Raw genomic sequence first — 26,640 nt, forward strand, 5'->3', positions numbered from 1 at the left:
GGAATATCTGTTACAAGGGGTTGGTGGGGGAGGCATGTGTGACAATAGGAGGGAGCCTTCCTTGCGTATCCAACAGCATATCATTGTGGAGAAGATGGGCTCTACTTATATGACAAGGTATGGGATGAAGTGGGTCATATGTGACAAGGGATTGTGAGGGAAACGGCAAGGAGAGAATGCAATATTCATATGTTACTTGGGGTGTGGTGGGGCTTAAGATCAAAGTTTGCTACAAGACTCCTGGGGGGTGAGCGAAATGTGGAGAGGCCCTTTTCTTACTGCCTGTCCCATCATTTCTGATGGTCCCTGTATAGAAGAGAGGGGAGAAATTATTTAAATTGGAGATTATGTGATGAGTCCCTGCATTCTGTGAGGTTCAGGGTTTTTTCCTTTAGCATCTTTTTCTGTTTGTTTGGTTTTTTTTTTTTGGGGGGGGGGGGGGGGGGTTAAACTTTGCATTCATGAACCAATTCTGTGGCTTCAAATCAGTAAAATTCAGTCTCTAACGTTGCCGAATCACTTTCACTTATTTCTGCATGTGAAACAAGACTAAAGGGGCAACCAATTTGCTTAATTTAATCAAGCAAGAGGAGATATATCAAAGCTGCTATTTCCCTGTTTGCAAAATACTTTCAAAATGAAATAACTATCTCTCTTAACGTCTGCAAAATGACCCCCTGCATGCTTTTTTTACACAAAAGCAGATGAACAAATCAAGACTATTAGTAGCAAGATGAATTAAATGTAGTTTTGACTTCTAATTAGTCTACTACTTCTGTTTGCTGACTGCCTCCCACCTCATAGACAGATGCACTACTGGTAACACACAACCAACTTTATGAATTAAAACTACTCCTATATATTATTGCTCCTGCATTAGTTGTATCTCTTGATGAGAAATATACCATTGCATCATGTAGTTCAATCATTCTGCTGCCCACACCTTCTCTGCTTCTCTTCTTCCAATAAAGAGGTGGGATGTTTTGCAACATTGTATTTGACTCATAGCAGTCAAGTGCTTTGTGCTGGGATTTAAGACTGAAGAGCAGGATTTAATAAGACCAGAGGCATGTCAGGGTGGTTATTGTGAATGCTGCATTTAGCAAGGAATGTGCCATACAGAACCTCACATTAAATCCTGAACATCTCAAAACGGCAGCTAATTGTGTGCATAATTACAGTGACATCAGCATTTAGCCATACAACTGTCTCTTGTAGGATTTAGGGCAACTCAGACCCCCTCTGAGTTATGCTTAGTAACCAAATTCAGGTGATGTGTGTGCTACAGTACATGTGTCCACCAGAGCAGTGCTGAATCTTATTATCACAAAAATATTAACTCAATTCTAAAAATTATAATTTACTCAGAAGTTGAAGGCATATTGGGGATGGGTGGGAAACAATCAGAAAAGTGTTATCAAGCAGAAAGGTAATTCCAATTTAAAAATAAAATACATATCCAAGTGATTAAAAGGTAATTAGCAAATCATTCCTAGGAATTGTTCTGCTGTCTTCTGGTGATTAAAGAAGCATAGCCAGAGGTGTTTCTAATCAATGTATCTGCTTGCATGCTGGGGATGTAACATTTCTGGCAACAAATATCAAGTGATTTTGACATATAGTGTAGTCTGCGCTTACATCTAATTTCTTCCCCGTTCCACTACAACGTAACCTTACAGGAAGACACAGCTACTGTTTCTTGTTTCTTTGTTGTGTTGTTGTTACTGCTGTTTAGCCCAAGGAGTTCAATGTAAAAAAAAAGGCTGTAAGCCATGTACATTACATTCATGCTCATACTATGGCACACAAAGAGCCTCCATGTTTCCCCCTCCTTCATAGAGGATCATTCAGAGCATGTTTTGATGGATCCTCTATGGAGGCTGTACCTAAAGGTGATTTATAGGGATATATTCAATTCAGATCCGATCGCGTTACCGCGGAAAATGCGCACTACTGCCGGTAATACGGTAATACGTTATTGCGGTATCGCAGATTAGGTTCGCGGCCGTTCCCGCGCGATCCCGCAAATCGGGATCGGAATTGAATATGCCCCATATTGTGCATTTTTGTTTTTTCAGGGCGGTGTTTAGTTAATGTACATGGTTTTTGATGGGGGTTGCTGATATATTGCATTGCTCATTACATCTGCGTGCATTTACAAAATGGGACTACTGAAATCTAAATTTACTTTAAATTATGCTCATTTTGATTGTGATGTTCAGGGCTGGACAATACCAGGAGTCATCTAGCCATGGTGCCCACACATTAATTGCAGTTCAATTTGCACTGGACAACAAAAAGCAATCAGCAATTACTTTTTATCTGTCTAGTGTGAGTAAGACAATGGTGTCTGATTTGGTTGCTTTGGTGTAGTGCACACTTTGCACCTAAATGCAATGTTATTAAGTGATCCCAAATAAGTGCATGGTTTGATTAGTTATTAAATACGAAATAGTTTAGCACCCTCCAGGTGAAATTAATTGACAAATGTTCCATCAAATTGATTCTATCAGTAAAACAATAACAATCTAAAATGTTTTTAAAAAAGCTCCCATCTATTTATAACATAAACTATTAAAACAAATGGTATTTGTCTAACTTGACGATTAATACAAATGTTATTTCACTGCAAAACTATTTAATATGAATGTCAATCAATAATCACCTTATATGAAAAGTTGCACTGGGTATAATAACTATATAAAAAGAAACATGCATGATTTCTAATCCTTTAAAAGCAATTTTTGCTGATATTTTAGTAAATCCTGATGATCACCCATTTTTACTGATATAAATATTGAGGATCAGACATTAGAAGTGTTTAGCGACCCCGCAGGCCCACATCAATAGTGAGGTGCATGCTATTGTTAGTTTAGTATTGACAATAGCTGGTAACCCCTACAATATATTCCCTATGGCACACACTTACTGAAGTTTGTAAAGGTGTATATTTCATATCTTAGGACATGAATGTAATTATAATTAGTACCAAATGTATACATGCCTAAACTGTAAAGGTTTCAGCTTAAAGGCTGGTGCCTCTAATAAATAGTGAGCTTGTTTGTTACACATTCTCCAATGTCCCCTGCCTGTGTCATGTGATAGCTGACAGTCCGGACTAGCAAGTCTTTGTTTGCTGTACAGTTATTTGTATGTAATATGTAGTATATTTACTGTTACTTTGCAGCAGCTGCACATTAACCTAAGTCTGATAGCATGCTGTAGTCATAAATGTGAGAAATAGAAGTGATTATATGATTATTGGGGGGAGAGCTTGTTCCATGGAGCAATACTGCCTATTTAAAGAAGTTGTTATCTATACATGAAGGAGTAGTAAGTTAACAATATCAGCATTCGCACCTAAAAAGTGACTGATAAAATAAAAAGTTATAACACAAGTATACTTTATATTGTCCTAAACTACTATATTGTTTTATTCAAATACTATCGATGACTTCCGTTCCCAATAATATGTAGTAGGTGGCGAAAAGCTGTTACACTGTATGAATTCCTGGCCACCAGGTCTGTCTGTGTACTTGGATAAATTGAATCTCTCACTACAGCTTAACATTCTTTTATCACACATTCCTGTTCAATAAACACATGTATTAATTGACTGGTGACGTTCTTGTTGAATTAATAATGGGAATACTTCTTTGTGATCAGACCTACCAATAGTTAACTCTCTCCATTGCCTAAGACATAATGGATCATGTCACAAGCTCTTGTCTCCCTCAATTACCTGCTGCTGTAGTTGTGTATGGCGTGCAAAGTTTCCTAGAGGTGTTAACAATTTAATCCTTATTACCTGGCCTTTGTTACTTGCCAGAAGGGAGAAGTGATCTGGAACCGGTGGTATCACATACCCAATATTATGTTTCCAGCTCGGATGCTTTCAGTATGTTTTATTTATAATTATGGAGCATTCAGATGTGTCCCGAGCCCACACTGAGATCATTAGGAATAAGTCATAATGCCAAGCTGAATAGATGGAAAACTGCTCAAACCTTTCCTCTCAATGTACATTATCATTGTTTATAATAAGTAATACTAATATAGCATCATTATGTGTACAGGGAACCTTATTTTTTTGCATATTTTCAGTTATTACCAGTCTTGTTGTAAAACACGCTCCAGTATGTACTGGAAATGGGAGATGTGAAAAATTAAATTCTTCCAAAACATCTAGTAAATGTTTCAATAATCGTGACAAAATGACTTCTTTCATTAATGCTCCCTATTTATGTGCTAATTGTGGTGCAATGCTATAGACAGTATCACTATATCTTACAGCTACATTTTGCATCGGGAAGCCCTTTGCCTGTGATTTCATATATACTATGTTACTCAATATTGTGTTTGCAGCTCCACAGTAGCTGGTGAAGCCTGTAAGTATTGTACAGAAAGGCATATGAGCAGGAGCTACACCATGCTGCTTGCTAAGACCAGGTCAGATGTTAAAATATTATCCTTAAGGCCTCATTTACAAGGCGCATGGGGTGTGTTCCCCAAAATGCCCGGCAGATTAAGGTGCTCTCTGCACCTGGGAGACGCCTCTTCGAGATCAAAGTGCTGATGAGTGGACAGTCTGCACAATAGTGTCTTTATTACATGTGCTGCATTTGTGTGTTTGAAGATTTTGTTTTTTTATGTTGCTTGGAATAATTCTACAAATTCACTTATTGGCAGAAGTGCAACATAAAAGCGCAAAATATGGTCCATTAAAAGTATAGGACAAGACCTAAAAACTGATGGAAAGCTATTATATTCCTGCAAGTCACACTTATAGTTGTTTCTATTAGTATAGTTTACATCAGGGGTGTCCAACCTTTTAGCTTCCCTGGGCCACATTGGAAGACGACGAGTTGGTTTGGGCCGCACATAAGATACACTAACAACAACGATAGCTGATAATCCAAAAAACCATAGAAAGCATAGTTAACATATATATGTCACAAATCGGGATCTTAGCCGCACTTACCTCATCCGCCGCTGTCATATCACGGCTACCTGGGTCCCTTCTGGTCATCTGCAGCATTCCCGTTCTCCACACCTTCATTTGTAAACAAACACATACTGTCTGTCCTGCTGCATGGGCGCGGCCATCTTGGATGCAGTCAGGTGATCAGTCCTAACCAACCAGATTCAGAAGCTGTGATCACATGAACTAATCAGCCAATAGTTGTTTGGGACATCCTATTTAAACCTGCTGCTGTGATCTGTTCATTGCCAGAACAACACACTTCTCTCCAGAGGATAGTTCTTGGCTCCAGTGTTCCTGACTGCATTACAAGTGCAGTAATCCTGTCTGCACTCCTAAGTGCAGTGTTCCTGACTGCATTACAAGTGCAGTGTTCCTGACTGCATTACAAGTGCAGTGTTCCTGACTGCATTACAAGTGCAGTGTTCCTGACTGCATTACAAGTGCAGTGTTCCTGACTGCATTACAAGTGCAGTGTTCCTGTCTACATTTCCAGACTGCTAATTCCCCTGCTATATTCTACAATCAGCACGAACATGAGCAAGAAGTTCATCCAGGCTGCTAAGTTCTGTTTCACTCCTGCTCCAGCTAGTCCCAAGGGTCCCGAATCGGATCAAGAAATTCAGACGACCGTGACAGTTTGTTCTGGCCCAATGGATCCGCTAGGGGAACATACCCCGAGGGAGGACTCTGTCCAAATATTAGCTGAACGCATTGAGAGACAAGAAACTAACCAGGGGCAAATTTTGAGATTGCTGCATGATGTTTCTACACGTATGGATACCTTGCAGTTATTCCGCAGTCAACCATCCCAGACTCCGCCTGAGCCAGTAATACCTGCTTCACTACTTACTTCATCCAGACTCCATCTTCCCACGCCAGCTAAATACAATGGCGATCCGAAGAATTGCCGCGGGTTTCTCAACCAGTGTAGTATACACTTTGAATTACAACCCGGAAATTTCCCCACTGCACGTACCAAAACTGCTTATATTGTTTCGCTACTATCAGGGCAAGCTCTGGCATGGGCATCACCGCTCTGGGAAAAATCTGACCCAATTTTATTTGACATTGATAGCTTCCTGTCTACCTTCCGCAGAATATTCGACGAGCCTGGAAGAACAACGTCAGCCGCTTTAGATATTCTGCGCCTTCGGCAAGGGCAGCAGTCTGTGGGCCAATATGCCGTTCAATTTCAAACACTTTCCTCTGAACTATCTTGGAATAACGATGCTCTTGTTGCGGTTTTCTGGCAGGGCCTGTCTGACCACATTAAGGATGTATTAGCGCCTCGGGACTTACCTACAACGCTAGACCAATTGATTACCACCTGCAATCGGGTTGATCTTCGGTTCAGAGAAAGAGCTCTAGAAAAGAGGAAGCTGAAACACCCCAAGTTCCACCCTATTCAACGGGTCCGTGTACCGTCTCCTTTCCCTGAAGGACCCATGCAATTAGGCAAAGCACGTCTTTTACCCACCGAGCGAGAACGGCGAGTTAGAGAGAAACTTTGCTTATACTGTGCCAGTTCCGGACATCTGTTACATCATTGTCCTCGTAAGCCGGGTAAACACAACCTCCTAGCTGACGATGAGGAAGTGAGCCTAGGAGTGGCTCTTCGCTCCCCACAAGGCAAGGACTGTATTATCCCAGTCACTCTGAAACACGCTCAAGGCTCCCAATACATTTCAGCCCTGCTGGATTCTGGAGCAGCTGGGAATTTCATGTCTGCCAGATTAGCTGCTGAACTAGCCATTCCACTAGAGAAAATTCCAGTGACCATCTTTCTCTCTGCGGTTGACGGTAGCCGTATTCCAGGGGGTACCATTACGCATCAGACTTCTCCAGTGACGCTCCAAATAGGAGTTCTGCATTCCGAGTCTCTTACCTTTTTGGTCATCCCAGAAGCCACTAGCCCTGTGGTTCTCGGGTTTCCATGGCTTCAAACGCATAACCCCCATATTGACTGGTCGACTCCACAAATCCTGGCGTGGGCTCCAACTTGTTTCGGGTCCTGTTTACAACGTGTTCTTCCACATTGCTCCACCTCTGATAAGGAAGTTTTGCCAGTTCCTTCTGCCTACCAAGAGTTCACAGACGTTTTCAGTAAGCAGGCCGCTGAAACTCTACCACCTCATCGGGATTGGGACTGTCCCATTGATCTTGTTCCGGGTAAAACCCCACCGCGTGGCAGAGTCTACCCTCTTTCTATCCCTGAGACAAAATCTATGTCTGAATATGTAAAAGAGAACTTGGAAAGGGGCTTTATTCGCCCATCCTCTTCACCGGCAGGAGCCGGGTTCTTTTTTGTAAAAAAAAAAAAGATGGTGGATTACGTCCCTGCATCGATTACCGAGGTCTCAACGACATTACCATCAAGAACCGGTATCCTCTGCCCCTCATCACAGAGTTATTTGACAGAGTCAAAGGTGCGCAAATATTTACGAAGTTGGATCTCCGCGGGGCCTACAATTTGATCCGTATCAGGCGTGGCGATGAATGGAAAACCGCCTTTAACACCAGGGATGGGCACTACGAATATCTTGTCATGCCATTCGGTCTGAGCAATGCCCCAGCGGTTTTTCAGAATTTCATAAACGAAATCTTTCGGGACTTACTGTACCATACTATTGTGGTATATTTGGACGATATCCTCGTTTTCTCCTCTGATATCCAGTCCCATCGCAGACATGTTAAAGAGGTCCTCAGCCGTCTCAGAAGGAATAAACTGTATTGCAAGCTTGAAAAATGCACCTTCGAAGTTGAATCCATTCCATTCTTGGGGTATATCATCTCGGGCACCGGCCTCCGTATGGACCCAGAGAAGGTGCAAGCTATTCTTAACTGGCCTCAACCATCTACACTAAAGGCAGTACAGCGATTTCTGGGATTTGCTAACTACTATCGAAAATTTATTCGTGGCTACTCTACTGTAGTAGCACCACTCACCGCCCTCACCAAAAAAGGAGCTAATCCTGCCAAGTGGTCTGAAGAAGCCCAATCTGCTTTTCAACTTCTGAAACAAGCATTTATTTCTGCTCCCATACTGAGGCAACCAGATTTAACCTGTCCATTCTACTTGGAAGTTGATGCCTCATCTGTCGGAGTAGGGGCAGTTCTCTCCCAAAAACCAGCTGATGAGCAATGGCATCCCTGCGGGTTCTTCTCCCGAAAATTTTTACCAGCTGAACGAAATTATGCCATAGGGGACAAAGAGCTGCTTGCCATCAAATTGGCGCTTGAAGAGTGGAGACATTTACTTGAGGGAGCTCGTTATCCTGTCACAATATACACGGATCACAAGAATCTGCTCTACCTTAAAACTGCACAGTGCATGAATCCACGTCAGGCCCGATGGGCACTATTCTTTTCTCGATTTGATATCCATGTCACCTTCCGTCCCGGTTCCAAAAATCGCAAGGCTGATGCTCTGTCACGTTCTATGGTAAAAGGAGAAGATTCCATCATTGTGGATCCACGGCCTATTATCAGCCCACTCAGCATCGCAGTCAGTAGACCCGACAATACACCTCCCCAGGGGAAAACTTTTGTTCCTGAGAATCTGCGTAAAAAATTGCTCCAATGGGCACATTGTTCCAGATTTGCCGGTCATGCTGGCATCCGCAAAACTCAGTCTTTCATATTGAGAAGCTACTGGTGGCCTACGCTTCATCAGGATGTTCAGCAATTTGTTTCCGCATGTGGCAGCTGTGCCCAACATAAAAGTTCAAGACAATCTTCAGCTGGTCAACTTTTGCCTCTGCCTATTCCCACCAAACCCTGGACCCATATTTCTATGGACTTTGTTTCCGATTTACCCAATTCTAATAATTTCAATACCATCTGGGTCATCGTTGACCGATTCTCTAAAATGGCGCATTTTGTTCCTCTCCGTGGACTCCCATCAGCACCTATCCTGGCTCAGCAATTTATAAAGGAGATCTTCCGTTTGCATGGGTGTCCTGAAGAAATCGTCTCAGATAGAGGAGTTCAGTTTGTGGCGAAATTCTGGAGATCCTTGTGCCAAGCACTACAGATCAAACTAAACTTCTCTTCGGCCTATCATCCCCAATCCAACGGGCAAACGGAAAGAGTTAATCAAGACCTAGAAACATTTCTCCGTTTGTACATATCCTCTTCTCAAGACGACTGGGTAGATCTGCTTCCTTGGGCAGAATTTGCTCATAATAATCATTATCACGAATCCTCTGCTTCCACTCCATTTCATACGGTCTATGGCCTACACCCCAGGGTACCCTTGTTTACTCCACTTCCTACAGCCTCAGTACCTGCCTCTGAAGTTTTCCTAAAGAATTTTTCAGGCCACTGGCGCCAGGTACGGGAATCTCTACTTAAGGCATCCCAACGCTACAAGATTCAGGCCGACAAAAAGCGACGAGCCATTCCAAGCTTGAAACCCGGAGACAGAGTCTGGCTGTCTACTCGCAATCTACGCCTCAGAGTTCCATCTATGAAATTCGCTCCTCGCTTTATTGGACCGTTTAACATCTCCCGAGTCATCAATCCAGTGTCCTACAAATTACATCTACCATCTTACCTCAGGGTACCCAACACCTTCCATATCTCTCTCTTGAAACCACTGGTGCTAAATCGGTTTTATACACCCAAACTGGTTTCTCCTGAAGTGCAGACTGAACATGGTGACGAATATGAAATTAAAGAGATCTTGGACTCTCGGTTTCGACATAAAACCTTACAATATCTAGTCGACTGGAAAGGCTATGGTCCAGAAGAGAGGGCCTGGATCAAAGCTTCTGATGTTCACGCTCCATCTCTCATCAAAAAATTTCACCGCAAGTTTCCAACTAAGCCCCAATCTAAGTGTCCAGTGGCCACTCGTAAGGGAGGGGGTACTGTCACAAATCGGGATCTTAGCCGCACTTACCTCATCCGCCGCTGTCATATCACGGCTACCTGGGTCCCTTCTGGTCATCTGCAGCATTCCCGTTCTCCACACCTTCATTTGTAAACAAACACATACTGTCTGTCCTGCTGCATGGGCGCGGCCATCTTGGATGCAGTCAGGTGATCAGTCCTAACCAACCAGATTCAGAAGCTGTGATCACATGAACTAATCAGCCAATAGTTGTTTGGGACATCCTATTTAAACCTGCTGCTGTGATCTGTTCATTGCCAGAACAACACACTTCTCTCCAGAGGATAGTTCTTGGCTCCAGTGTTCCTGACTGCATTACAAGTGCAGTAATCCTGTCTGCACTCCTAAGTGCAGTGTTCCTGACTGCATTACAAGTGCAGTGTTCCTGACTGCATTACAAGTGCAGTGTTCCTGACTGCATTACAAGTGCAGTGTTCCTGACTGCATTACAAGTGCAGTGTTCCTGACTGCATTACAAGTGCAGTGTTCCTGTCTACATTTCCAGACTGCTAATTCCCCTGCTATATTCTACAATCAGCACGAACATGAGCAAGAAGTTCATCCAGGCTGCTAAGTTCTGTTTCACTCCTGCTCCAGCTAGTCCCAAGGGTCCCGAATCGGATCAAGAAATTCAGACGACCGTGACAATATATATATATATATATATATATATATATATATATATATATATATATATATATATATATATATATATATATATATGAGAAAAAAAGTGAGATATATATATATATATATATATCACTTTTTTTTTCAAATCCCCCTATACTTACCTTTCAATCGCCCTGTTCAAAAAATCCTCTCTAGTTATTATACTATAATCACGTTTTGTATTGTTTCGATGCAATATCAATAAAGTGCATTTAAGCCAGGCATTGTATATCAGGGTGCCCTGACCAGGCCTGCGGTACCTGACATATACATCACTGTGACCCCAAATTGTGACCTGTTTTGCTAATTACACCACTATGTTAGTTAAGGGATAACAACTTATAATGGGTCAAAGAGAATAATATATAATGCCCCATTAGTATTACAAGTAGAAGCATGTAGCTGGGAGATAAGGTCCATGATGCTCCAGGACCAGGTGACTTTTAATCACTGGTCAGCCTCCCTTGAAATAATAAAAAAAATCCCCCATAACTTACCTTTTAATCGGCTTGTTCTTCTGTCCTCTTCTCTTCTCCAATTCTGTGCTGCTGATTGTTCTTCTCGCACGGGTGACTCCTCCATGCTGCGCTCCGCAATGGATGTTGGGCGTGATGACATCACGCCCGACATTCACTGCGAGCACCGCACGGAGGAGGAGACAAGGTAGGGAGCCGGAGTACCAGCTGACGTGACCGCGTGACCGCAAGGTAAGTATTTTCTTTTCTTTTTTTTTTGCAGGATTTTTTTTTCCATTAACAGTGCTGCCCCCTTGCCACAACCAAAACTCCTTCTGGGCCACATTTACAGACGTGCTGGGCCGCATGCGGGCCGCGGGTTGGACAACCCTGGTTTACATTGTCACAGTGGGATATAATGGAAGGGAAATGGGAAATCCTCTGTTGGTGGGTGTGAGCCTCCTCATTTACCTGCGAAACACCTGATCATATTTTTCATTATAGTTTCACCAGTAATTTATGTATCACTTTGAATATAAATTTGTCTCCTGGAATTAGTATCCCAAACTAAAACTGGTCACCATCAGGAACACTGTTATCGTAAGAGAGCCAAGTCATGATTATCTTACCAATGAATCACTCATGTGGGTATGTGAAAATGTATTGGTGTTCACATGAAAAATTGCATGCATTTTTGTGTGTCTGTTTAAAGATTACAATCAAGATATATTCATATAATGTACGGCAACCATGTCTCTTTGTGTGTGCATAAACTGTAATAAGCACAGGAGACAATTTTATAGAGTTTATGTATTTTCTCTGAGGGCCCTTCCTGTTCTTTTGTCCCTGCTGTTAGTTACTGCCAGGACGCTGTTTCAGAGTCGGCTAGTAAATGTCTGTAGTTGAACACACATTCAACTGCTTATATAGAGGGTTTTCAGCAATAAACTGACTCCACCTTCATCTCTCCCTCCTACCCTCAACTGAAAAATGTCAACTCTTAGTTTGTTGATCTTGTCCCTGATTAAGATGCATTATTAACTCTGAGTGTGTTCTTAGCGCATTGTTCAAAGCCTTTTTAACCTTGTAAATCTCTCAGAATGATGTTGCTTTCACTCCTGGTTTCAATTTGAGTTGGCCATGCCCTGGGCGTGTACCTGTGATATACTACTTCCCAGCTTACAATGTATGTTGTCCTGACCCTATGCATTCCTTCACTTGCTTAAATAGTACCAATCAGTTCTAATACAAGATTTTTTTTAAATTTTATTATTTACAAAAGTATTTATGTACTAAACTACTCTAAAGCTTTGCAGTTATCTGCCAAGATGCAAAAGTTAAAGTGAGTTAAGTATCTGTTCTAGATTCTACAAAGTCTGCCACCCTCCCCTCATGTACAGGTGTCCATGTCACTATCATTCTCTCCCTGTACAGGAAACCAAAAGGGATGAGCTGACATAAATCTATCTACAAATCTATTACTCTGTACACTGGAACCAGGTTCATTATTTAGAAAACAGCAGTTCCAGATTTTGTCTCAAGTGTCCCCCTACAGATCAATATTTTCCTAATAGTACAAGGTATATCTGTCTCATTTACTGAGCAACTCATGTAAAAAACAATTACTTTGGTATGCAAAATAGCTTTCAGTTGCACTGGAATACAGTTTGCAGAAATGACCATGGGAACATCATTTACACACATTGATAACAGTTGTATGCGGATGTGCTTGTACTCTGTTTAATAAATTTCCCGTTTATTTCCCAAAGATAAGCTCAGTACAACACACAGAACAGCCCTATCCTAATATTACACTGCCAAGGCACATATTAAACTTCAAAGTAGAAATATAAAGATGTGCAAACTATACTCGTCTCCTATTTCTCATATGTTCCCATGAACCAAGTGTGCACCTAAGACATTTGTCTTTGGGGTGAATAAATATGTTGTAATCTCCCCAATGCCTGGATGCTGTGGGTTTTACTCTGTCTTACTATGGGGCTTTGTCCAAACAGCCGCTGGTATAACTTATATTGGACTAGTCTGTCATTTTATGTACTGTATTGTGTTCAGAAGGCTAGAAGCAATATTAAGTGTTTGAACCGAGAACAGAGAATTTATTTCAGCTACAGTTATAACAGTGCAGACTTGGTGCAAGCTGAGATGGTAGTTACTAGTATAGTAATTCAATATAGTACAAGTATAGTATTTTTAGTATTTCACACAAACTTTGGAAAGTAATTGCTGCATGGTGTGTGTTTTTTATATATATATATATATATATATATATATATATATATATAATTATTTATTTGCAATGGTCAGTCAGGAAAATACAAACATGAAGACGAATATACTGTGTAACAAACATAGTAAAACCAAAACAGTTATTGCAAAGTATCGAATTTAAGGAAGACATTAGGCAAAAAATAAAGAATAAAATAAAAAATGACCAGTTTTTATAATTTAGGGAGCGATATTAAAAGTAGAGTGCAGGAACAAAAGGGTTTGTCATGGGGGGGGCGGATAGGGGGGGACCATGAAGTTAAACACTGCAAATTTTCAGAGGGTAGTTAGGGTGTAACGAACCAAGAGCAAAGGGAGAGGGGTCTATTGGAGGGACTGTGGCCATCGCACATGGGTCAAGTCAGACGAACATCAGGTTGACAGGTTAATTTGGAAAAATTCAAAGGAACTGAGGGTTTGGGATGGGGATTGGAGTTGGAGATCTGCAAGCAAAAGCCATAGGCCCTGTTTGGAGAAATCCACTGGGAATTTAAAACCTGCACGAGTCCAGCTGCGGTGTATTGTGGTGGCAGAGCCGGAAGGAAACACCGGTTTGTGCCAGATGGGAGTTAAAGGGGATATGGCAGTTGAGAGTTTTAGTTTGGAAGAGTGGGAGTCTCAGAGCGTGGTATCAAATTTGATGGAAGGGAGCAGTTTAACGGCAGGGGTGCGGCGGGAAGGTGACAAGCCCCAAAGAGGGGCGAGATCGGGGAGGGTTAGGTAGGCCGATTCTAGGTCGAGTCATGAGATGGAACCTGAGGGGGTTTATGTGGCTACGATTTGCGAGAGATGGGAAGCTATATAGTGTAATTTGAGATCTGGGAGGCCTCTACCGCCTCCAGGGATTGGACATTTTAGGATATTGGCTGAAATTCTTGGGGGTCTATGATTCCAGATAAAGCGGGGGAGGGCCTTCTGGGTGTTGGCAAGGAAAGAAGCAGGGACAGCTACCGGTATGGTTTGGAAAATGTGTGGCCATTTGGGGAGAATATTCATTTTGACAGCTATGATCCTGCCCAGCCATGAGATAATGAGGCAGTTCCAAGAGGATAGATCGACCTGCATCCTGGAAATAAGAGATAGGAAGTTGTCATGAAAGAGGAGGTCATAACGGGATGTAAGGAAAACACCCAGGTACTTGATCTTCTTGTGCTGCCATTTGAAATTAAAATTAGACCGGAGAAGGTCGGTATCCCAATGGGGGACGTGGAGCAGAATTGCCTCCGATTTGGCGTAATTTATCTTTTATCCCGAAACAACACTGTAGTTTTGGAGGATGGCAAATAAGTTGGGTAGAGAGGCTGGATCCCTGGCTGGGTAAGCGACAGGAGTATGTCATCTGCAAAGAGTGATATCTTGAAGTCCGTATTACCTACCCTAATCCTCTGTATGCTAGTGTTAGATCTAATTTAGGAGGCATGGGGTTCGATTATTAAAGCGAATATTAGAAGGGAAAGGGACAACCTTGTCGTGTGCCATTACGAATGGTGACAGGCTCTGAGGGAGTGCCATTAATCAGGACTTTAGCAGTGGGGGTTGTGTATAATGCTAGGACGCCAGTGAGAAAATCGCCAGCGAAGTTAAAGGATTGAAGAACTGCATTCATAAAATCCCAGGAGATCCTATCAAATGCTTTTTCGGCATCTAGAGAGAGAATAATAGTTGGGGATCTCCTAGAGTTTGCAAAATGGATGATGTCGATGGCACGTCTGGTATTGTCCCTCGCCTGGCGTCCCGGGATAAATCCTACTTGGTCCTAGTGGATTAGAGAGGGGAGGAAAGTATTCAAACGGTTTGCTAGGATTTTGGCGTAGATTTTCATATAGCTAGCACAGTGGAGCAGGCCTTTACAGTCTTTAGGGATAACTACGATTTTGGCCTCAAGCATTTCTGATGGGAGGGGGTCACCTCGGAGAGTGTTGTTATAAAAGGATTTGCGGTGAGGGGCCAATAAGTCTGCAAATTTCTTGTAGTATGCGGCCGTGAAGCCGTCAGGACCTGGGGATTTATCATTTTTTTGTCCCTTGATAGTTTTTTGGATGTCGTCTAACGAGATCTCTTCGTTAAGAAGTGTGAGGGCCTGATGGGATAATTTAGGTAGCCTGGCTGTAGCCTGAAAGTCAGCAATCAGAGCAGAGGGAGCTCTCAGTGGTGGAGACATATTGGAAGCCCGGAGGTTATAAAGAGCGGTGTAATAATGTTGGAATGCTGTCCTGATATGTGTTGGATCGTGAGTTAGTTGGTTATGGAAATCTCAGATAGATATATTATTTCTATGGGTTCTAATTACATGTAGGTGGGATGCAAGAATTTTATCAGCTTTGTCTCCTTTGTCATAGAAAGTCTGACGGAGCCATTTAAGACGTTTGACTGCTTGTTTAGAGAGGCCGACATTTAGCTTGGCTCTAATTTTACGGAGGCCCGTAAGGTTTGCAGGGTCCTGGGATGCTTTATGTTGTGCCTCTAGGGTTTGGAGTTGGATAGAGATCTCATTGGGTCGGCCAAGGTATTCTTTTTTCTGTCTGGAGGTCATGCTGATCAAGTGCCCCCTCAGGACTGCTTTGTGAGCTGTCCACAGTGTGGATTTAGAGACTTCTGGAAGATCATTTAGCTCAAAGTAGTCCTCCAGTCTTGTCTTAATCTAAGAAACTATTTTTACATTGTGAAGAAGGGAGTCATTAAGACGCCAGGTCATTCATGGTGTGTTTTATAGTGTTCAGAAACTAACATTTTCATGACATTCTCTGTGATGGCCACCTGTTTTGTTTCATCTTATATGTGAGCTTACTCAGTAGCAGTATTTGTTGTAGATAACAAATCCTGTTTCTGGTGTAATACTAAAATTACATTGTTCTTCAGTTTGTTTAAGATAGATGTTACTCATGAACTAGTAGTTGCCATCATTAGCTCCTAATATAACTACAATGTTAATTACTGATGATGCAAATACTAAACACTACAGTCTTAATGATTTTTAATCACAAGAGCTATGGAAATGATTACTGCACTAGCCAAGCTCTTACATGTTTAAAGGAAACAGACAATGGCTCAGTCCAGGTATATGTCATATATTTTTCAATTTATAACCTTTATTATTAAGCTAATAAACAGCCCCAATTAAGCTTTGCAGCACTTCAATTGTGACTGTGATATGTAATGATGTGAGGATTGGAGGGGTTTTCTGTTCACTGCTTGTCCTACATTTTCAGTCCATAATGCTAACTAGACACAAAGTATATATTGGTATATATTGGTGTTTGTTTCTTCTATGAACTGGAATCTTGTGGTCTTCTGGTAGATAAAGGGTTAAAGATCCTCTTTGCTAGAAGCTGATCTGGCGCCAAAGATAAAACTTGGGTGTCCCACTTCACAGACCCAATGCCTACACCTAGAAGTCTGCCCCTCCCTCCATCAAGGTTAATGGGAGATGTTTATCATGGGCTGATGAAAAGTTTTTCACAAAGCCTGACTAAGTGGCTATGAAATGTTAGGGCTTTTGGTTGAACTGTTCACTAATGCTGGGTATAGAAAGCTCCTTGACATTTACTAGTTTAACCCTTGCACATCAGGGGTCTCTGCTGCCAAAACAAAGGAAGCTTCCCAATGTCGCATGACTGTACAGAGAAGGGTCTTTTCTGGGAGCGTTCTTCTTAGTCACACACTTTTGTCTTACCTGTTCCTATGCTTCCAGATCCAGATTTATCTGCACCACGTTCCATTATTTCACATACAGAACTTTATTGGATCTTGTTTTCTGTAAGCCACAAGTAGTTTTATTTAGATTATTAATACTAAAATGTTTGATACGTTTATGTAAATGTCACACTTTTAAACTGGTTAATGAAATGTGTACCACATTTTCCTCGTTTGTGACCATAACCTATAATGAGAATCAATTGCCGCACAGAAAGTAAATTTGGGGACAGTATCTTGTATCTATGGCCCCTACCTAGAACTTATATGAATGGTGCTGATAGATTTGCAATGTATTTTGACATAAAGTAACTATTGGACTTATGTAATTTTAGTGAGCACATATGAATTAATTGCACAATTTTTTCTTAATCTAGTGATTATTACCCTAGTAAAATAAAACATATGTTCGATCTTATTTAATGTTTAAAAAATATTGTACTTGTTTTTAATATGAATATATTGTTTTTAGTCAGGGTTATTCATTGCTGTAACGTTCTTATCATTTATCTCCAAGGTAGTTAATTTGCCTTTACTTAATGACTATCTTCTTCATTAGCAGTTTCCAGGTTCCTGAATTTCTGCTTATTGATAGATTTCACTCTGTATTGTGCTCATTCATAGTAAAGGCATTGTCGTCCTCGGTAATAGATGTGCAAATCGACTGATCAAGTTGATAATGGAGCAAGTTTTAGACAAAGTTGTAGAATTGCAAACTCGAAAACAAATGAGAAAGTAATAAATAGCTTGAAACATAGTTAATAAAAAGTAACATAAAGGAAATTAACATAAATATGATTTTCTATCTGCAAATATCATATTTTGCTCTTTAACATTATAATTCTATAATGCGTTTTTGAAGATTTTATTAGCTGTTCCTGTTTGCTTTAATAACTGATTTTCTTATCACCATTTTATTTATTTATATTTTATTTATTTTTATATCACCGTCGCCAGCATTTAGGGACATAATTGCTGAGTATTGGATCAAGAGTTTTTTTCTGTTCTCCCCCCGTTTCGTGTGGAATATTTTGAAACTGCATAACAAAATTAAAATAAGCACACATTTCCATTCCTTCACATTTAGGAATACTTACACAATTTGGGTAGTTTAGATCAATCATTAACTGGCACATTACAATTCTACATTTCACTTCCACAGTGTTTTTGCATGAAACATATGGATGGATCTGTGAAAACGGATAAAAATATCAGATATTTAACTACTTAGATGTCTGCCTGTTTAATGGATACCTCATAGAATGCTTGTTTACAAGTTTTGCCTCCTTTTCTTTTAAAAAAAAACAACAAAAAAAAACATTTTTGTCACTTAAATTATATATCTTAACAAATGTTTCAAAACCTATATCTACCATTTAACTAAGCTCTTTAAACTTTATTTTTGTCACTTAAACCAATTATGCCATTGAACCTAGAAATGTAAGCGGATACCTGTACTGTGGGTAATAATTACACTGATTTATTTTTAGCCCACTTCTTTACCATATCTTTAAATAACAGTGATTAACAAGACATCATCAAGCTATAAGCATGGTTTTACATGGACACTGCTGGGTCGTGACAACACCAGTCTTATCTGGACCAAGTAATCTGTTGTATCTGTAATGCCACTGTTGTTGTACATCTGTTTCCTGGGTGTATCAGACAGCCACAGCTAGTATATTATATGTGACTGTAGCACGCAGATTACCTATATCATTTCTAATAAATATAGGTTCTCCACGTGCTACAGTCACATATATAGGATTTATGCTACTCGTACAGGCTGTTGGATGCCTGCAGAAGAGCATGTGCCATCTGGTATGAAATAGGTTCATTGGAGAAAAGTAAAACAGTATCCACTCCTTTGACATTAATGTAGCAATGTGTTGTTAATATATCAGAATGTGTATACAATATGTTAATAGTCAGTTGATTTGCAGATTGTGTACTGGAATGTCCTCATCAGTGCCAGCCTTAGATGATATTAGATTTATCACACATGTTCTAAGGTAATCATTGACACAGCCTATGCATCACTACTATGGCTTGGCTATATGAGTAGCAATAGAAAGAGTACTCAGCACAAATGCATTTTCGTTTAGGAGACACTTTTGTTTTCAAGCACTTATTCCAGATGCTAAAATGTTGTAAAAGGGTAAAATGAATGTGAAGAATTGCATGGACGTGACAAGTTGTGTCTCAGTCTGCAGAACAGCATAGAAGGATGTTGACTTGAGCTATTCTTTTTTACAGGTCATTGTCCAGTCTGGCCGTCACCCCACCGTTCTTCAGAAGCTCTGCCAGCTCCCCTTCCAGTATTTTAGTGACTCCCGGCTGGTCCGGCTCCTATTTCCCACACTGATCTCCGCCTGCTACAACAACCCCCAGAACAGACTGATTTTGGAGCAGGAGTTAAGCTGTCAGCTGCTCGCCACTTTCATTCAGGTAAAGAGCTGGAAAAGGGAGCAGTGACCTGGATAGCTGTGAAAGGTTTCAGCAAGTGTATGTATAGGGAGCTCTTTTAGAAGGGGCAATAGTGAAATAGAAGGATTTGCAATGTTGTGATCCTGGGAACAGTAAAATCGGGACTGTCACAGCACTGCCCATAGAACCCGTGATACCTGGTATGACCGTAAGTATAAGTTTGCTAATGTCATATCTTTTAGAGAAAGTAGGCATTCCACATTGATGAAGACATGTAAATTAGCGATAATACCAAACAAATGTAAATTGATGTAAACATGGTTGTGTAATAATTGTTTTAACATAAATCTAGTGTAGAACTACTAGAAATTGTTATCTTATTTGTTAAATTGTACGGCATCTAGGTATTATTTTTATTATTATAATAAATGGTATTTACAGTTAGAACTAAGCAAATTAGTCTATAATTTTGCTGTTTCATAAATGATAGAAGATTATAGAGTAAATTTAAGGTGAAAACTATTCAAATCTTTAATAAAATCTGAATGGAATCAGGCATTTTAACATACAAATGATGTACGCTGTGGTGTAGTTTCTTATGTAGATATGATTGCTGTAGTTATCTATATAAGACCATACAATATATTTACTGTGTGGTGAAGACATATTATTCAGCTTTCACATATATAGTCTTTAGTTAAAAAAAAATTTAAAAAAAATCTTTGGTATTTGCATAGCTCCTAATTTTCAAAGTTACATATTTTGATGGTTTACTCATTGCCGTTTCAGAAATATTCAGTTATTTATAAAATTAGTAAATGTTTCCTGGAGCAGTTATAATTACATTGATGTGCTAAATACTGAACAAAGTGAAAGATTTAATAACGTTACACTAACAGACATTCTAATGGTGGCATTTTACCCAAATTGGATAGTTAATTATGTGCCAAATTCCAGGACTTTGCTTCTTACCAAATTTTCGAATGGTTAATATCTGCAAATATGTTAAAGCACACAGAGAACGTTTGATTTCTGCCCTGGAGATTTTTGGGTGCAAATTAACAGACTTCACTAACAACGCTTTAACCTTAGTTAAGACTTATTTCACACAGTGTTTTAATAATTAGTAAACATTTTTAAAAATATAATTAAAGGAATTTAATAATATGCAGTACATATTTATATATTTGTTGAATTACATATTATTTTTATTATTATTATTATTTTTTTGTGTTATTAATACATTCTGCATAATGTTGAGATGTTACTCCTCCATTTAGGGATATACTGTCGAACATGTTATTAAATTACTATGTATGTCTGTAGCAGTTATTCATGTTTCTTACATTCATTATGAAGAGGTACAAAGTGCTTCTATTGTTTATAATTTTCGCTTTAGAATATTAAAGAATCCAATTTATAGTTATGCACTATATTTATATTACCCTTTTTAAATAAAACCTATGCCTTTATGTCATATGTAATATTCTAGTTCTTGTATTTCTCCTATTGTTGTCATCTTACGAAAACATTCTGTAAATGTCACATAGAAAATAATATTATTATTGTGTTAATCCACATTACAATAGATTACTGTACTTTCAGAAAAGTTCTTTTATTAACTTGTGTATCTTTAGTTGAAATTTGTAGCAGCTGCGTGTTTGAAAAGTTGTATCTCATTCTGTTCCTTGCTGTTGACATGCAACTGATGAAATTGTGAAAATGAACTTGTCTACTGGTATTTAACATATGATTAACTCCTTGAAACATAATGAACCTGTTTTTTTTATCGTCTCTCTGTGCCATATCTATCCAACCGCATAAGGTTAGCAAAGGCCGAATATAATTAAATTTGAGACAGAACATTAAGCCTGTAAAACGTATGTGTTTTTTTTTATCATTAGAAACACTCTGATATATGAGAACAAAATGACAACGAATTCTAGGAACTAGAGTAAGGAGCATGATATATCAGCTAGCAGCTGTTTTATATATATATATAGCAGAATTAATCTGATATTAGTTTTTAGCTATGTAATTAGCAGTTAAGACATTTAACTACAAAATGTCATTATTTCTATCATTTGTTTGAAATTGAATCATGGCACTCCTACAGCAACCAGAAATATTTCAAAGAGCCATAACCATAATCAATTTTCCAAACTAATAACTAATTGCCAAACATGCTGTCATTAACTGTCTTATTGTTGAAAATTGGAAAATCCATTCGGTCTAAACTGAGTGACATGGGTTTTTTGTTTAGTCTTTTCCCTGTCTGTAATAGGAGCAATTAAAAAAAAAAACAATAGGGATTTAAACAATGTTACATTTTGTATTATTTTAATGGAATTACTTCAATCATCATCATCATTTATTTATATAGCACCAGCTAATTCTGTAGCGCTTTACAATTGGAAGCTAACACAGTAATAAACAATACTGGGTAATACAGACAGAGAGGTAAGAGGGCCCTGCTCGCAAGCTACCAGTCTATGGGATAATGCCATGCAGCTAAATGTATGGGCGATCCTTAAGAGTTTGGTGCCGTGTAGATTGCCTATGAAGAACACATATAATATCACATTATCTGTATGGATGAAGGATAGTTATCAGTGATATACCCTCTTCCATATCTCTGCAGAAGTTGGTATTGGGTGGGTTAAATTACAGTGGAGACGGGAGCTGTGAGCTGTGTAATCCTCTGCTCTGCTCAGTTACTTTCTGGCCTCTAATCTTATAACCTATAAACACTGTGTCACATTTGCTTATTTTTCATTGTGCGGAGGAAGCAGGAGCTTGGACGCTTTCATCTGCAGAGCACTCAATAGTGGCTGCTGGAAAAGGGGATGACTACATTCCCATTTGTCTTATGACCTGTTATTGTACCTATACAGTTTAAAAAAAGTACTCAAACTGTAATGAAATGTTTTTCTAGCAGTGTGAGAACTAGAATATGACAGTCATTCATACAGCGTTAGATGCACGCTGAATGTTTGGTCAGCCAGGCTCATCTCTGGGCTTTAATAGTGCTGTGTCTTGATTGATATGTAGAGTTGGAAAACTTGAGTTAAATGTACTTTTTCCATTCAAACTAGTCCATATGTTTATGTCTTCTAGCTTCAAGTAAGGTTTGTTTATTTTGTATTTTTGGCTGTTTTTTGTTTCGTTCTGACGGTATAAACAAGAAGATTAAAAATCTCTCAGTGCTAATATTAAGCCAGTGGCGCCCAACTCAGTGTAAATGGAGAATTGAACCAGTGTGCAAAGTTTGTAGCTGTTTGCCGCTCTGCTAACCAGTACATTGTGCTTTTGTCTTAGGACTGTTTGCAAGGATCAAGTCATGCTGACAGCAGGACATCTCAGCACAAAGGTAATGTAACCAAGGCTGGGTGATTGCAGTCATTCAGACATACAACTGTCTATCCTCCTGACCTTCAGACCAAGGAAATGACTTGTTTTCTGAAGATGCCATTGACAGCCCAAGCAGCACAATGAACATGGTGCTAATTCATTGTACATAATGAACACTGAACAACTTCACAACAAAAGCCTATTGAGAGACAGCTTGTTCTATTAGTAGCAACAAAAGCTAGTTTACTCAAAGGCTTTGTCTGCTAATGGAAATGGTTACTTACTAAACAAACTAGCATCTTGGGAGTAGGTTAAATTACCTTCACATTACACACTCTCTGCAGGACACTCAGTACTAAACACTGTACTTCATAGGGGCTGTGAACCTGACAATTAACTGTGGTCATTATACGCTCTGCGGGTGGTCCTTCAGTCCTACCAGTGCTGGCCTTATGAACTTGCAGTGGGGAGAAATGTGACAAACCCATAGAGATAAAGACACTACATAAAAAAAGCTTGTGTATTGGTAGAAAATGTTTCCGCTTTAGGAAGAGCCTGTCCAAATAATGTCTGTCTCTCAATTTAAACCCTGTTCCCATCAAGCCATCAGGAGAACTATTACTTCACTACACATAATATACATACACCCAAAGACTTCAGACGCTGAATAAAAATGTATCTGAGAAATTGTGATCAACTTATATGTACATTTGGACTTCCTGTATTTAAATGCCAAATGGCTGATTATCGCTAAATAAGTAGGACATGTTCAAATCCAAACACCTTACAGTCTGCAGATTTTTACTTATTTTATTATATGTATTTGTAAGTAATATGAGATGTCTTTTAGGTTTAGTAGACATATAAGACACATTCTGAAATCTAAGAAATCATTCATGCCAATACAAATATCCTAAAATGTGCCTGCACATGAGCCTGCTAGAAGTGGTTGTCAGTAAGATTACTTTGGTCTTTTTATTCAGAAGTCAGTAAAATGTAGAACTGTATAACATAGTAAGGGGTGAAATGATTGCATTGATTGTATATCAAGAATAAACATTACTGGAACAGTGTAATGTTACAGGTTATTCTTAACAAATAATATTTCATTACACTCCAATAAATTATGCTTTCTTCAAAGTCTATTGCTTAGTAAAACCTAATCAGTATTCTTCAATGTCCTATTGCAGTTTCATAGATACTTTATGTTACTCTATATTGCATTATGAGTATGGCAGTGCCCTCTAGCATCAATATATTCAAATATGCAGAGAAATGTAGGTTGTCCGCAGTGGTGCACAGCATGCAGGCTACAGATGTGATGTGGGGGGTGTTACTACAGATGCGATGTGTGTGGGGTGTCACTAGAGACGTGAGTGGAGGGTGTCGCTACAGACGCAATGTGTGGGGGTGTCACTACAGACGCGATGTGTGGGGGTGTCACTACAGACGCGATGTGTGTGGGGTGTCACTACAGAAGAGATGTGTGGGGGTGTCGCTACAGACGCAATGTGTGGGGGTGTCGCTACAGACGCGATGTGTGGGGGTGTCACTACAGACGCGATGTGTGGGGTTGTTACTACAGACGTGATGTGTGGGGTTGTCACTACAGACGTGATGTGTGGGGGTGTCACTACAGACGTGATGTGTGGGGGTGTTACTACAGACGTGATGTGTGGGGTTGTCACTACAGACGTGATGTGTGGGGGTGTCACTACAGACGTGATGTGTGGGGGTGTTACTACAGACGTGATGTGTGGGGGTGTTACTACAGACGTGATGTGTGGGGGTGTCACTACAGACGCGATGTGTGGGGGTGTCACTAGAGACACGATGTGTGGGGGTGTCACTACAGACGCGATGTGTGGGGGTGTCACTAGAGACGCGATGTGGGAAGTGTTTTACAGATGTAAGAGGGGTGAAATGAGTTACCGCAAAGGAGGGGGAGACAAATGTGTTACAGATGGGGGAATGTCCCGCTCCCTATGTGACGCATGGGATGGTAATGCCCTTCTGGTGGTCACCGCCACTTTGCACCCACTTCTGTCCCAATGGGGACTCTTTAGCAATCATGAGAGGTATGGCATAACTGGGGTAAGGCATAACTGCAGTGACGTTCCTCTTTTCTGTATTTTAATTGTAAGTTTAATTGCAGCCCCTTCAAATTAGTACTGTTCCATAATGCGGACTTCAAACCAATAAAGGTTGTCCACCCCTGATCTAGAACAAACTATGCTTATATGATTTACTGAACATTTATAGTGTAAGCAGCCATATTTTCCAATACTGCATTCCCCATGAAAAGACAAAAGAGCCATATTCTGCATTACAAGACATTCTAAGGGCAATGACACTGACTCTGAACTTAGAAGAGCCTGGCTTCAATCCTACGTAACCTTTGTTTAACCTCATGCATGGGCATTTTATCTCTGTGGTCCCTGCACTAGAACTCTTGAGTAGATGGCATGCAAAAACAAATAACCCAATAAATGAACTACCAATCTCTAGCAGAGTTTGTCGCAAGAGATAAATCTTTCAGCATTTCTAGTGTGTTTAGCAGGAGGTTGTGTAAACACTGATGAGTAATCGCATCTCCCCCTCTCTACACTTATATATCCTGATCACACTGGTCTAGCAGCATCAGAGGAAGGGCAGAACATCTTTATGTAACCTTGTTATATATAAAAATGTTGCTTTTCTATTTTTTTTACCACAGACCATTCTCAGCAGTACCTGGAATTCTTCTGCCGTTTCCCACATCAGTGCTGGGAGCCCTCAAGACAGTTTTTCCTGAAAAAAGACTAAGCTACTATAGTCTTTTCTTTTATGTGTTTTAATGTAGGATGAGTGGTTATGGACCTGGGCCTCCCATAACAGCTACAGGACTGAGATACCATGTAATTATACAATGTAATTAATGCCTTCTCTTCTTCATGTAAAAATGCCTCCATGTATTTAATGTGCACTATTTATATGTTATGCAGTGTGATATTTGGCATGCATGCTAGGCTTGGCTTGGCCAATTCTTTTTATATTGCCCACTCACTACCAAAGGATTCTCACCTAGCACATTGTTTAGCTGTGGGTTGCAGATCGTCTGGCAGTGACCGTTAATTGTATTAAAATGAACCGGTCTGTACTATATAACTCGCAATAAAGTAACTTATTTTCTTCCCTGTGTGCTGTGTGAGTATGTTTTTGTTTCCTGATGTGCTCTCCTCTTCAGTCTTCCTCTAGGTCTCTGTACTGTACAGCAAGCAAATGTGATGCTTTTTTTTCCTTCTACTGTGACAACAAATAGTTCCAAAAATACATGGGGCATAACACAGCTTGTGGTCGGCATTCACAGAATACCAAGATCCAGTTAGGGTTAATATAAATTTGCATTTATTTTACAGACTTGTTGCTAAGATTGAACAAGCCCACATTCTGGCAGACTTCAAATCACTATTGGAGTCAGTTCCACAGAATTGTATCCAGCAATCATCTGCACCTCGTCTTTCCTCTACAGAGCTTTGTTTTCTCACAGCCTTGGCATTATTGAGAACAGTGAGTCTGTGAAGGAAATGGAGGCTTCGGAGTGAGAACCTGTATGCCAGTGGCCATGCATTACAAAGAAGACATGTTGATACTCAATTTAGATTGAGTAACATTAATGAGTCTAAATCTGAACTAGTGAGCGTCACTGCAAGTAAGTTTTAACGGCTGCTGGTTAAGCACACTGGAAGACTTCGGAATTGTGTCCGCCATACTGAAGCAGGAAGGTGAAATATGCCTGCAATATGTTTTAGTCATATTGGGATTTGTGTCTGTTCTAAAGCTGCAGTTTTTCTTCAGCTTTTATCTATGCACCCTGTGGATTACTCCAACACATTTTTTCA

General features: G+C 40.0%; 1 protein-coding gene across 2 annotated transcripts in view; it reads left to right on the forward strand.

The window, feature by feature from the left end:
* Positions 1–25,937, forward strand: part of SCAPER (S-phase cyclin A associated protein in the ER) — a 204,954-nt gene extending 179,017 nt beyond the window's left edge. For both annotated transcript variants that reach the window (XM_075208424.1, XM_075208425.1), the window contains exons 29-31: positions 19,238–19,429; positions 22,727–22,778; positions 25,476–25,937. In XM_075208424.1, coding sequence (XP_075064525.1) covers positions 19,238–19,429; positions 22,727–22,778; positions 25,476–25,564 — 333 coding nt within the window. In that variant the 3' untranslated portion in view covers positions 25,565–25,937. The remainder of the gene's footprint in view (positions 1–19,237; positions 19,430–22,726; positions 22,779–25,475) is intronic.
* Positions 25,938–26,640: the final 703 nt, after the last annotated feature.

Source organism: Mixophyes fleayi, chromosome 4 (assembly GCF_038048845.1).
Source record: "Mixophyes fleayi isolate aMixFle1 chromosome 4, aMixFle1.hap1, whole genome shotgun sequence".
NCBI lineage: Eukaryota > Metazoa > Chordata > Amphibia > Anura > Limnodynastidae > Mixophyes > Mixophyes fleayi.